Source organism: Pieris brassicae, chromosome 8 (assembly GCF_905147105.1).
Source record: "Pieris brassicae chromosome 8, ilPieBrab1.1, whole genome shotgun sequence".
NCBI classification, from domain to species: domain Eukaryota; kingdom Metazoa; phylum Arthropoda; class Insecta; order Lepidoptera; family Pieridae; genus Pieris; species Pieris brassicae.
Genome location: NC_059672.1, coordinates 13,557,922 through 13,570,364, shown reverse-complemented (window position 1 = coordinate 13,570,364; position 12,443 = coordinate 13,557,922). Strand labels below are relative to the sequence as shown.

General features: G+C 30.9%; 1 protein-coding gene across 4 annotated transcripts; it reads right to left on the bottom strand.

Moving 5' to 3' along the window:
- Positions 1-217: 217 nt before the first annotated feature.
- On the bottom strand, positions 218-11,857 carry LOC123712959 (rhomboid-related protein 2). Of its 4 annotated transcripts, none has more exons than XM_045666373.1 (7): positions 11,503-11,857; positions 9,020-9,278; positions 8,471-8,512; positions 4,475-4,679; positions 3,725-3,938; positions 3,253-3,403; positions 218-2,781 (listed from the first exon to the last, which is right to left on the bottom strand). In XM_045666373.1, the coding sequence occupies exons 1-7, from the start codon at positions 11,587-11,589 to the stop codon at positions 2,636-2,638; spliced, it is 1,104 nt and encodes a 367-aa protein (XP_045522329.1). In that variant the 5' UTR covers positions 11,590-11,857; the 3' UTR covers positions 218-2,635. The 4 variants fall into 4 exon arrangements, with proteins under 4 accessions (XP_045522329.1, XP_045522328.1, XP_045522330.1 ...); XM_045666372.1 differs by having other exon boundaries at positions 4,475-4,715; positions 11,503-11,856; XM_045666374.1 differs by lacking the exon at positions 8,471-8,512 and having other exon boundaries at positions 4,475-4,715.
- Positions 11,858-12,443: the final 586 nt, after the last annotated feature.

Sequence of the window (12,443 nt, the reverse complement as noted above, 5' to 3'; positions counted from 1 at the left end):
AATACTTTTGTTTTTATATTAAGTATAAAGATATTTTCTATAACGAGGTATAATAGTAGTCAACCTAACAAAAATTGTAACACTCCTGCGGTCTAAAATCCTGGTAGGGTTTTCGCGCAGACTAGTGGGTCAGTGGTGGGAGTGGCAGTACACTAAACCGTTTCTGTAGTATTAAGACATTGATAACAGTATAATTATGAATATTCAAAAAGACAAATCATTCAATAGACATATATTTAAATTCAAACTAGTTTTCAATACATGAAAATATACCGTAAAAAATAATATAGAATGTTTGGTAAATACATGAAATTGAGGAAAATATGGGCAGCATTAGATTTAGGTACATTGTATTTGTTGAATATTATGGACTATTGAGATGTGGTTGCAAGTACCTCCTATAAATAGGAGAAGTTAAACTGGGTGAATTTCAGATACTCCTCTATGCAGAAAATATGTTAACAAATTGTAACACAAAGGAGCTACTTAATAATAAATTATTATAATATCCTGTGGGGTTTTAATTAGCAGGGATTAAAGCTATAATATGCGTAACAAAACCGTATTTGTTGAATATACATTTGAGAAATTAGTGAAAACTATACAATATGAACACAATAATATGTACATCTCAGAAAATAAAAAATGAAATTTTAATGGCAGCTAAACAAACACTTGTTTATAAGTTACAGTTTATAAAAATCATTTATACCACAGGTATATTTAAGTGTACATAAAATGTCAATGCACAAGTTATCTATACATATTTGCAAACATTGCTTAATAAAATAACATAAGATTACAGCAGCTACTGATTTTGTGCATGGTTATACTTATATTCAAAGTACTACTGCGATCAAAAAGTATAAATACTTACTGCATACAATTTCAAAATCTTAACTATTTTATTTAGGTACAATTGTATTTGGTAATTAAAATAACGGAACTCACAATACGTGTTACTAAATTTATTTCTAACCCTAATTAAATAGTAAAAAATACAAAAATACTTAAGGCACGCTAGTCAGTACCGTATTAGGTCAGGCAATATGCCGTTTTAGTACCATTTCATAAATTCTCGAAAACTTGTGCGTTTAATCCTTAAAGGACGTACAAAATTGTATTGTCGAACTACTTACGAACAACCATTACAAGGGACGGTGTAAAAATACTGTTTTTTTTTAACCATAATGTAACTTATCAAGCCTTTTTTTAGTTATAAATATTGAGTCATACAGTAAGCTTGATCGAGTAAAGACTGACTTACATTCTACAATGGCCACTTGAGACATAACTTCAAATTCTAGTCATTTGCATGTTTTATTTGGGCTAAGATTTACTTTTTAATGCATAACAAAGTAAAGTGATCTTATCAGTCCAACTGTGACTGTCGTGGTTACTCCCTCTGAAGTCTCATTTCACATGAAAATTAAGGCAGAGATCAGACTATACCAACTTGTCGATAGTGTAAAATAAAAACAATTTAAAAATTAGATTCAGAGTTTTTGTGTCTATCATGTAAGTAAGCAATGAAACCCATTCTTTCTACAGTTTATATATGTATTGATGAGATTTCTTAAGTGTAATTTCTCCCCGCTGCAACATAGTGCGAAATGTCTTGTCTATCACACTTACAATGAAGTTAAAATTGTAGTTATTTTAGATAGACTAAGACGGAGAAATATGACACGTAACGTTTAGGTTTAGATTCTAAGAACATTTGGCACTATGTTGCGGCAGGGAGCAATAATACTTGACAAATCTCATCAATACGTATTGAAGAGATTTGTTTTGATTTTTGATATTTTCTAGCCGCATTTTCACCACCTTATTAACAAGAACTAAATCACTCTATGCAATCTTTTAACTATTATTGTCTTTCTGTTAGATTCTCTGACATTTTAATGAATAATTTAGACTTTTTGGAGGTTGACTTACATAACGCAGTTTCATAGCTACACATTTGAGCACTCATGCAGACATATAAATACAAAACAGGCACTTATCATTAAGGTAATAAATTATCAATATAAATCATTAAACTAATTGCGTAACTGAAATATAACCTTTACAAATTAAACATATGTTTCACAATTTTAAAATTGTTTATGTTGAGTGTATTTTTTGACGTCTTGACTGGAGTCACATGTGTAATTTTATATTAAAATTAATTAATTTTAAAACGTCTTTAATCCAGTAAAGTGTTTATTTTTAATGCGTACCGAATCGGTTCTTCTAATAGCTGCGCCTTAGTAATATTAATATCACACTACCACCGGGTTCATAATCGAAGTACCTGTCATAATTACTAGGATACGTAAATTTTATGGAAACAACAAGTACAGCAATTAAGATTAGTAAATATAGCACTTGAGCTGCCATATAAATATCAATATTACCCAGTCAACATTTAGGTTAGAAGTTGAATACCAATTTCATCCCAACCTTTTTAACGTAATTTTCAAAATTTGTTAAGAATTTACAATCTAAAAATAATTTCGTAATTAATTAATAATGTATGTTTATCAAAAACTTACTTTCAACATTTCATTCCCATCAACATATTCTTTACGTTCCATGCAGTATATATGTAATAATCATATATTTTTATACTTATTAATTAAGTAGAGATCATTTATAGGAACCGTGACTCCCAGAAGATATTGGCAAGAATTCCGGCGATCATCAAAGAGAAGTATAGTATGACTGCCGCCCACCACAACCTCTTCTCCCACTTGCGCTTTTCTAGGTTTCGGAGTACGCCAATTCCGACCAAAAGTCCTGAAATCATCGTCACCAATTTTTAATTTTTATTAAGTGTAATTAAAATGGACATTTTTATAAAATAAATTAAAAGTATTCAGTTTTAGATTGATTCGACAGTAACGCCATTGCTTTTAACAAGACAGCGAAATAGGAGGGCTTTAATTTAATAATCAATGTTTATTTTAAAAACCATTTTTTGTACACGAAGACACGAATACATCAAGGCTCAAAACGAAATTGGTACTTGAGATGCGAATTGAAATATGGTATATAAATTTGTTTAGCCCACTTAGTGATTTGTTAATATATATATATATTTATTTACCGCGGAGTAAACGTGTGAATATTGAGTTAAACTGCACAGTATAATATTAAAAAACATCGAAATAGTTCTTAGTATGCCCTAGGAAATGGATCGCTTTGCTATGTCATTGGGTCGTCTATGTAGTGATAAGAATTCCTTTGAGATAAAAGACGTATCCTTACCAGCAACGGCACCTCCAAGATGTGCAACGTAACCAATATTCTGCTGCGTCTGTTTCCAATATCTATCGTACACCGCTGTACCGACGTCCACCCCCGCCAAAAGAACAAATACCAGCAGCTGGATTATTGCAAACTCCATTTCTGCCCAATTCTGTAATGTTATCCACATTGTATATGTACAAGGTTTTTTATTGCAAGAGGCCGATGGCCAAATACCAATGGCAAGAGGTTGATGCATAAATCAGTATCTCCGACTCATTACTGAGAAGTGCGAATTTTTTTGACTGTACAAAAAGTTGCTTCATAAGACGCCTTTAAAGAAATTATTTAGTGTTTTTTTATTTGGTTAAACCAATTATAACAAAGACGTATTAAATTTTTTCTATGACTATTTGTTCAATATCTAAATAATTATAACATTGATATGGAAGTGGAAGCTGAATTCTAGTTTATTTCTACTAAAATAACCTACCATAATAATAGTAGCTATATGCGCCGTAATTAACGCATACACTCCTCCAGAAGCGCCTGCAAGGTAGACCTTGGGGTCAGCCAAACTGGTGGCTAGTGACCCGGCAGCTACTCCGGCCAGATAGACGAGAACCACTCGCCACCACTTGTGAACCATCTCCAATGGTACCCCGAGGAACAGCTGCACCAGAAGATTGACAAGTAGGTGTACTACACTGAAATTTGAGAAAGATAATGTAGTATGTACGTCTCTCGGCTGACGAATTAAAACACATATGTATATAATATAAATGTTATGCATATATATTACATTCCGAAACTGTGGTCTTTAATATATTTTCACTAGAGTATAATATCTCGGAGTTCGGTGTGTCTCTTGGCAAAGGCCACCTCTAACTATTTCCACTGTTCTCTATCCTTTGCGACTCTTCTCCAGTTGTAGCCTAGATTAGTGATTCAGCAGAATGTTTTTTTTTTTCATATTTGTTTTGATTTTCCGGTTTTAGTTGTCGTTTTGAAGGCTTTCTCGCGTGTGTTTGTTAGTTTTTTAAATATCGGAGGTCGAAACGGTTGAAAAAATATACCTATACATGCTATGATAAATATAATAACGTAATAGCAGGAGCAAGAATTAGTACTATGAAAATTAGGCTACATCAGGGATGAAGATCGCATGCCTAATGTCCCCCCCCCCTCGTAAATTTAAATGAAATGGCCTATGATCAGGGGAAGCGTTTTAAATAATACTTACTTTACATGCACCAGCATATATGTCAGGAATCTCCATGCTTCATGCCTTTTGCGTGGATTGTAGAGGAATAGTTTCGCTATCGGTCCGGTCGCAGCTGTTTTCCCCTGGGCTTCATCGTAGCAGAACAGGACAATCTCCACCAAGGATATGATGATCATGGAGACGGCTGGTGGCCAGCAACTGTACTCCTCCTCGTAGGTTCCGTCTGTGTACGTGAATACTGCCTTGCTACGAGTTCGGACTGGTTAACGCAACACAAAGGGAACGGGAGGGAGCCGGAATACATTTCGGGAAAAATAAATAGGGGGAAATCATATAAATATGTAATATAAAAGTTACGTTGCGTATGGAGTTTGTTTTAGAATTTGGTACAATACATTATTAAAGACATGTAATATCCATGCAAGATGACGCCATACAAAGACATCAATTTGAGAAATATTAGGCAATTAATAATTAAGAAATGGTATAAAGTTGATAACAATAGATCAGAAATAGATCACGCGCCACGAGTGTGGCCATTACAACATAGCAGGACGCATTAAGTCAATTAAGTGGTCGCGTGTTGAAAAGGGCAAATTGTCGTTAATAGAGTAATTGTAAGCGAATTTTAGAATTTTACGTTCGCAACCAATTGGAACAAAAAAACAGTTCAATTGTGAATATTCAAAATATTGTAACATAAGGATAAACACATACAAACAGTGGGTAAGGGGTGGAAAAAAAAAAGAAAATTGTTAGTACTTATAGCATGCTATATTAAAAGCTAAATAAGGAAGGTGAATTCATTAAGCTGTATTGCTTTTGTGAACCTTCCTTATTCAATGGTTTAGATAATGAGAACAACAATGCTGACCTTGTACAATTATGTGAATGTTTTTTTAGTATTAAATATTATAGCATATTATCCCGTCACCTTTGAACCAATGACCGTGGAAAGCAAAAAAGTAATTGATGTACAAGAATTGCATTTTAATGTACCTTAAAGTGATCAGATAGCGAAATTTACATACCAAAATACGCGTACGCTTGCTTTACATACGTAAGTATAGTTTTAATTGGCCACTGGCAGGTACTTTGTGTTTTATATGTTTTAAACGACATTTTCACAAAATTATTAAACCACCATGCCAATAACTTAAATTTTAACCAACTACACTATAAATTTTAATTCATTTGAAATTATTACCAAAATGTTCACAAACTTGCAACTTTACGTTTCCAATTTTAAGGAAATAATCGATATTTTCCCACGTCTCAACAATAAATACGTGCATCACAGGGCTCAATATTAAGTAGAACTAGTCAGACTCGAGGCGATTGTGCTTAGTTCAAGGGTCGCGATCTTGTAATCATGATTACAGGTAAAACTCCATTCATTGGTTAATTTACATTTCTATTTCAACCCGTAAACCCTATTTTATTAATAGACACACTAGATAGTTACATAAAAAGGCGATTGCAGGCTTTGTAGGATAGACATTTTTAAATCTAATTTTAAAGGATTAAAACCTTATAGAAATAGCTCTAATCCTATTTCTATGATTAGGAAAGTCTATCAGTGTATTTTTTACACTTTATGCGTACAAAAGACAAAATATGTGCGGCAGGAAGATTCCTTCAACGTTTCATTGAATTTGTTCATTAGATCGTCTAATCATCCACAATTTTCTATACATAAAGACATCTTGTAAAACTCCAGAGCACTAATCTAACTTCGCGCACATAGATGGCGTTAATATTTTAATCAACTCTTATAACACAAATAGTTATCTGCAGAAAATCACTCGAAACGTGAAAACAAATACTACATATATAAATATTAACATATTTGACCTTTCGTTTGGACCCTAAAGGAATAAGACGACGACCGCGCTATTTTCAGGGTCAAATAAATTGTGTACAAGGCCAAAACGCTTTTTTCAGAGCTGTTAGTTGACCCGCGATTTCATCTGCTGACTTAAATATACATATGACATGTATCTGTGATCCTATAAATCTCTATATACGAAAGTAGTTCTAGAAATATGACAACCTACTTGCATTTATTTTATCTTAACGTGTCTAAGAATAAAGTTATTTATTATTTTTGGTATTACCATTCGGTCGTGATCTTGGCGTATGAATAGTTCTTATGTTTGTTGATACATCTGTTTCTAGCCTTAGTACTTGTTGAATGTTTTCCGTCCTTCGTGCTCCTATGTTAATAGATTTGTTAATAAACTTTGTTATGTTATTTTAAAGCTTATTTAGCAAAAATATGTGTTAAATAGTTTCGCCAACAAAGTTATCTTCGGAATTTGCTAAACAACTGTTTTTAAAGAATTAATTAGCAATTTAGTTAAAATGGTTACGTCTTTTTTCTCAAGAAAATTCTATTGGCGTTATTATTAGTAATCGCTAGAAGTAAAATAAAGCAAACCTAATACACACGACAGAGGAACATTATACGAGTGACCAATAGCATATTATCAGAGTGATAAGAAACAGGTAGTAAAACAAACTGTGTCCGTCGTTTTTAACGAAGGTCACTTATTTATACAAATTAACTGACAACCAGGAATCATAAATATAGTATATACAATAATATACGACATTTTTATTGTTCGAAAATCAATTTGGGCGTAAGAATGACAATATAAGAATTATATATTACATTTAAAATGTTCTAAATTTTGTAAAATACTCTCTCAAAACAATTTATTATTATTTATTTAACATTGTAGGTAAGTAACATTTTTATTGCCAGTTCTTCTCTTTCGTTCTACGCCCTTGATTTGAGAACTGGCAGTAAATGTATATTTAGAAGCATTTCATATATATTTCCTTTTTTAAAGTTCATAACTATACAGTGTGTTACGTATGTGAATAAATGAATTTGATTTTTTTAATACAAGCATTATTATCCTTTATGTTAGGAATAATACGACAGTACCACGAAATTAATAAACCAATAACTTATAAGTTTTACTTATGTCACTTATTTATTTAATCCTCCGTGCTTTAACGGATTACTCACACAGACCTAAATACTAGTTTAAAGTATTAAACTAATCAATAGGCCATTCACCTGGTTTTAACGCCCTGACCGATTTATTTCCTCTTTTGACAATTATTTTTGCATGACGTCACGTTTCATTCAACGAATATTTCGAAATATAATTCAATTATTATTACTTGTTAAAAATACGTTTTGGATACTTGACTCATGTTAATAAAACAGTGGTAAATCCTATCATTTGACAAAAACCTCACGTACTCTGTGATAACTCAAATTCCTTCCTCTAAATGTACTTTAATAAGTAACTTTTGTTCTAGCCTTGCTTATAAATGGTATGACAGCGGTATTATTTTTTCTCTGAAGGTCCCTGACGAATAAAAATCTTTATTGATGTGAAGTTACGCGACCGTAAGCTAATATCTATTGCTTTAATAAACGATAGACATTTATTCATCCTAAATGATGGCGACGACCATTATATTAGATTTTTTATTATTTATTCATATAAATTTTGAAAGAATTTTTTATTCTAATCAATGATATTATTTTACGTAATAATATACATATATAATATTAGAATTTAGAATATCCTTTGTGAAAAAAATCCATTAAAACTTACAGTAATATTTCAGGTTAATAATTTATAATACGAAAATATACTATCCTAAACCTATTACAATGTCACCCGTTATCGTTATCAATATCTTTATCGTGTTAATTTGTTGGCATTTATCCAGCATTAAACTTATCTATAAAATTGGATTTTAGTATAAGCAAAGCATTATTCTATGTATATAAATTCGTCTTGCAAAACTTGGGATAAAGTTTGACCTAGGTTTCGCACTTATAAGTTAGTTTAAACTTATATTTTTAACGTCAAAAATACCACGCTAGCAACACAAAAAACGAATGAAAATGAATTTTGAATTTAGAATGATGCGTACGTATGGCAATTGACAAAAACCAATGACACAAAAAAATATTCAAAAAAGTACCGCCATCTGACGACGAGACTGGCTGGAATCCAGACCACCTTCCTATTGAAAAAAATATATTGTTGATAACGTTCAATTATTTACAAGTTTTATACAGCTTAGTATCTATTTATTACAGTGTTCCGATATGTACATGTTTACATTAATTGTATGTATAAAACATGCTATTAATATTAAATTCAGGCATTAATATTCTTATCATGCATCATCCTTTTCATTCGGGATTGTATGTGTTTATGAAATAAATAAATTTTATAGTAAATATACTGGATATTATTCTATATGTATTCTGGTTTGGGAAAATGTTGCAAATCAAATCCTTACAAAAACTTGAAAATTAAAATTTAAAATAGACCTACTATTTAATTTTAAAAAGTTGTATAAATATTTAGAGCAAAATACACGTTAGACAAATATAAAGATATACAAGAACGATCTTTAATTTTGTCATCATCAAATTTACGCTTTTAATATTATTAAATGATATGTGCGAATTATTATATTTTGAATATTGATAAACACTTTTAATCGTTTTAAAAATAAATATACCTGTCGTATCCACTGGTCCTCGATGTGGTATAATTGAATGCACATATCTCGCAACAAAGTGCCCGAACACAGCTTTTAAAGCTGGATTGTGCATCATCTCCACAAACTCGGCGAATTCGAGATAACCTGAGTTGTCACGGTCTGCCAATGCCATGATCTTTTCCACTACATTATCGGGTAGGTCATGATCGTATTCCCTTGATTCGATTATATTTTTAAGCTCTACGTATGATATTCGACCATCGTTGTCTCTGTCGTACTGAAAAAAATACGCAATATTAATACTTACAAGGCAAACCTATATGTATTTACGTTTTTATATAAAACGGTATCATAATGACACTGGTTAAATTAAACAACAAATGTTTTTTTTAATATAGTGCCATTGGTAAAAAATAATGCATTATTAATATTTATTATAACGTAAAAAGAAAAAAAATGATGCCAGTGAAAGTTACAGACGCAAAAATGTTTTTATGTAAATATAAAGCGAAAGTGAGGGACACTATACTATAATGTCCACCAAACCCTTTAAAAGGCGGTGTTTACTACTTATGTTCAGACGCCCCGACCACGATTCATAAAACGATTAGTTTAGGGTGACCCTTACTATGGCAAGGCAATCTAAATCCGACTTGTGCTCGATTGCATGCCCTAATCTCAATAGAATTCGGTCAATGACTACCATCATATTAAACAAATATTGATTGTTCGTCATTGTTTATTCTGATTACAATGGGTTAACTCAGCTAATGAAACTATTCGCGTTTTCATTTAGTAAGTGCTAATCTGCCCAATAATTTGATTACAAATCAGAATGTTAAGTGAAAATCGTTAGAAGATTTTGTTTTCTTTCATCTTTCGCCTCTTTACATTTTTAAAGATTGATTTTATATCTGTTAATAATCGTTTATTAAAATCAACAAGAATTTACAATGCCTACAAGAAACAGGATTTTTTAAAGAGCCTTGTATGATATACGTAATACATATTATGTAAAACTGACACTGGTTTTGAAATCCTGTTAGTTATTTCATTATAGTAGTATGTAAGCCTAATATTATATCATGAACAGAAAAGATTTAAGTTTTCATTTTTTGAATTGGCAAACTAAACAAGACGTAGCACGAACTGTAGTCCAAATTTTATTGAAATTTTTTAACGGGGCCAGACTCAACGCTATGTGTAGTTTCTGAATCTTTTAAGATCGACGCCATTATAGCCATTTTATAGCTATTTTTTTTAAATCATTAATTTCGAATCTTTTAAAAAGATTATAGTTTTAAATAAAATTGCCCCTGCCATCATTTGAATAATTCCGTAAGAAAATCATTGACGAGTACCACGCGCGCATGGCATGTAGAGATTTTAAAATTAACGCAGGTGAAGACGCGCTGAACTGCCAGTATTTTAAAATTTACTTACATTGAATCTCGTGCCATAACCATCAACGTTATTTTAGTGACAGTTATATATTGCCAAATATACATTAATAAAACTTTTTTAAAGCATACTTATATATCGCCCATGTTCAGTAGTGAAGAGCTTAGCATATTGGCACGAACCTATTCTATCCTATGACTGCTTAAAGTTGAAAGGCATGATATGCTTATGAAAATTATGAGACTACACACACTATACTGTGTATTTTGCAGCTGAATAAATTATAAAAATAAATCTAAAAAGTATTTTGGATAAATTACCTACTTCAAGTATTAATCATAACTTATACAAGGAAAATTTTCGAACATCTATGAATCACACTGTCTTGTTTGCTTTTCATAGAATCTTTTCAAATATATTCATGGCACATAGTAATATGCTTGTATTAAATAATATTATATCACAAACATAAGTATCATACAATAGAGTAATATTTACAAGGAAAATAAGAAATACATTTAATATACTAAAGTTGTAAATAGATTTAAAAAAAACTTCTTTTGGAATAATGCCAATAGCCTGGCAGTGCTTTCTCAAATACAAATTATGTCAATTGTGGTTAAAATACCTCAAAGCTATTAACTCACAAAAACTAATATGAAATATAATAATGATATCATCATTTAGTTTTGTTTGAATTTAATATTGATATGTGGACACAATCAAAAACTTTACAGATGTCATATGCTTTAATGTTTAAGCATTCTTTTCAGATAGTAGGTGATGAATTAAAACTTTGGCACATGTTTGTGAAACTATTAATTAAATTAACAATAACTAAATCCAAACAATTAAAATTTATAATAATTATTGTCTTAATCTATTGAATATAATTATTGTCATAACCAGTGATAAACTACAGTCATATGGATATCTATATGAACAACAATTTACCAAGTAAGACTTTCAAAGCACCTATATTAAAACCAACACTGTATAGATGTTACTTTCACTTTAAAGGTTTGTTATGTATATTAGTAGAGTGCAGACGACATCTTCAACGTAAAACCTATACTAAAGCATTATTATTGTCAGAATACCTTGTTGAAAATCCTTCTCCAATATAAATCCGATCTCGTCGGTGTAAGCGGTATAGAAACTGCTGTTTCCCGTTGAGTGGCCTGCATTTTACACTGATTTTTAGTGTGGCTTACTACTTGTAATTCTGTATTTTTTTTAGTAAATTACGCTGAAATCTTCTTTTGGATTAACTTAAAATCATCATCGATTTATTGTGCACGCCCAAGATAAGATAGCGTTATACTCGATATACTTTATGTTTGATCGTGTTTATATTACTGATAACAATATTTCACACCACACAACCTATGCCAATAATACCATTAAGAATACTGACAAATACTGACATGAAGTAAATAAAAATAATAAAATGTAGAACCCGACATTTATACTTCGATATATACACAAATACAGATATACACAAGTTTCAACAATCAATGTCAACCGAACTCCATTCCGCATTCCACAGAGTATAGACATGCAAGTATCACGCTGGTTATAGAAGTGGTACATTTAAACATGGTATTACAATAATTGATATTGTAACAATTTTCTCTTTGTTGTGGTTTGTTTACCTATTAGATAAAGAATTTGATTCGCTTTTACTAGTAATATACATAAAATGACTAATTAGTTATACTCACTACTCTTACATTAAAACTTTTTAGTTAGTAATTATTTAATAATAAAAGACATAGATAATTGCAACTTTAAATAACGTAAAACTCTTAGAACAACATATTTAGAAAGACATTTTAATATTTTGTAGATTGTGAATAGTTCATGAAGCTTGATTCTTTAAATCTTATTTAATTTAGAAATCGCTAAATAATAATAATTATTGTCCAAAGGCGCTACAACCCTAAATGGGATTTTGCCCAGATCATTTATTATTATTTTATAGACAAGTAAATGTTTGTGTGTCTCACACATGTCATGGATTGATGGGTTTGACACAAAG